Source organism: Ambystoma mexicanum, chromosome 12 (genome assembly GCF_040938575.1).
Source record: "Ambystoma mexicanum isolate Mex_15411 chromosome 12, UKY_AmexF1_1, whole genome shotgun sequence".
NCBI lineage: Eukaryota > Metazoa > Chordata > Amphibia > Caudata > Ambystomatidae > Ambystoma > Ambystoma mexicanum.
The window spans coordinates 1,230,546,594-1,230,548,434 of record NC_090936.1 but is presented as its reverse complement, the minus strand read 5'-3'; the positions used below and the strand labels follow the sequence as shown (position 1 = coordinate 1,230,548,434).

Here is a 1,841-nt window from a genome sequence, read left to right as displayed (position 1 = left end):
CTGCAGGCCACTTGTTAGGGTCATGAGCTGAGACCTTGTCCTTCTGCTGACCTGTGTGCAATGGATTACCTGTATCACCGAAACTGATCTATAATTGAATGAGAACACCTGCTTAACTACATTGTGTAAACTAAGTCCCGCATTGTACTGTTAGGCCTAGAGCATACATTATTACCATTTCTTCTTGTTAATGTATAAACCTAAGATGAACTAGATTTGACCTGGCAAGGGACCCTAGAGCAGTAACTTATTTATGGAATGGTTAACCTGAAGAAAGGCTAGACAACAGGCTGGAGAAATGTATAAAAGCCTGACTGTTTCAATGAATATTTGCACTCACTGAGCACACCGAACCACGCCGGAGTTCGCTGTGTTGTACTGAGGGTCGATAGATATCTGAATTTTGTTCTGTTCTTTTGTAACTGGATTCAGTATAAAATAAAGTACTTTGTATGTTCCTTTCTAACCTGTGTTTGGTGTGTTTCCTTTTTGGTTACCCTGCCTCATATTATTTCCTTGTTTTCACAATCTGCACCCCAGTAGCTCCCGCCATGGACATCTGCACCCCAGTAGCTCCTGCCGTGGACATCAGCGCCCCAGCATCTCCCGCCATGGACATCAGCGCCCCAGCATCTCCCGCCATGGACATCTGCACCCCAGTAGCTCCTGCCGTGGACATCAGTGCCCCAGCATCTCCCGCCATGGACATCTGCACCCCAGTAGCTCCTGCCGTGGACATCAGTGCCCCAGCATCTCCCGCCATGGAGATCAGCACCCCAGTAGCCCCCGCCATGGACATCAGCACCCCAGTAGCCCCCGCCATGGACATCAGCGCCCCCGTAGCTCCTGCCATGGACATCAGCGCCCCCGTAGCTCCTGCCGTGGACATCAGCACCCCAGTAGCTCCTGCCGTGGACATCAGCACCCCAGTAGCCCCCGCCATGGACATCAGCGCCCCCGTAGCTCCTGCCGTGGACATCAGCACGCCAGTAGCTCCCGCCATGGACATCAGCGCCCGCGTAGCTCCTGCCGTGGACATCAGCACGCCAGTAGCTCCCGCCATGGACATCAGCGGCCCAGTAGCCCCCACCATGGACATCAGCGCCCCCGTAGCTCCTGCCATGGACATCAGCGCCCCCGTAGTCCCCGCCATGGACATCAGCGCCCCAGTAGCCCCCTCCATGGACATCAGCGCCCCCATAGCTCCTGCCATGGACATCAGCGCCCCCGTAGCTCCTGCCGTGGACATCAGCGCCCCCGTAGCCCCCGCCATGGACATCAGCGCCCCCGTAGCTCCTGCCGTGGACATCAGCACGCCAGTAGCCCCCTCCATGGACATCGGCACCCCAGTAGCCCCCGTCATGGACATCAGCGCCCCCGTAGCTCTGCTGCAACCTATTGGCCATTGACTACAAGCAGCCTGGAGACCCCTGCTCTATATCAAGGACCCCCCTCTAGCACTAGAGGAATAGCAGACTTTGGCTCAGAAATGCAATGCCAACTATACAGAGATGGCCTGGCCGTACAGGCACCCACAAAGCGAGGACCCCCATACAACTTTACCCTCCGAGAAGAATACTACAATTCCTGGACCCCCAGATTCCAGAATAAAGCAATGAAAACAGCAAGACATTCCAACTGTTCCTGCATGGCACAGAGGTTCTGCAGGTTACAGACCTTGGTCCCAGCCTAAGTGCATCTTTGAGTTATAAACTGGCAAGAAAAACTCTACAAGAAAAGGCCTCGTGCATGCTACACCACCAAGAAGCAGTACGCCCATAATACGCACACCTCAGCCCACCCATAATATGCGCACCTCAGCTCACCTGCAATACGCACAC

General features: G+C 54.7%; 1 protein-coding gene across 1 annotated transcript; it reads left to right on the top strand.

Moving 5' to 3' along the window:
* The first annotated feature begins 551 nt into the window (after positions 1-551).
* LOC138514759 (cuticle protein 16.5-like) lies at positions 552-1,409 on the top strand. The gene has a single exon (XM_069630140.1). The coding sequence runs from the start codon at positions 552-554 to the stop codon at positions 1,407-1,409; it is 858 nt and encodes a 285-aa protein (XP_069486241.1).
* The last annotated feature ends 432 nt before the right edge of the window (positions 1,410-1,841 follow it).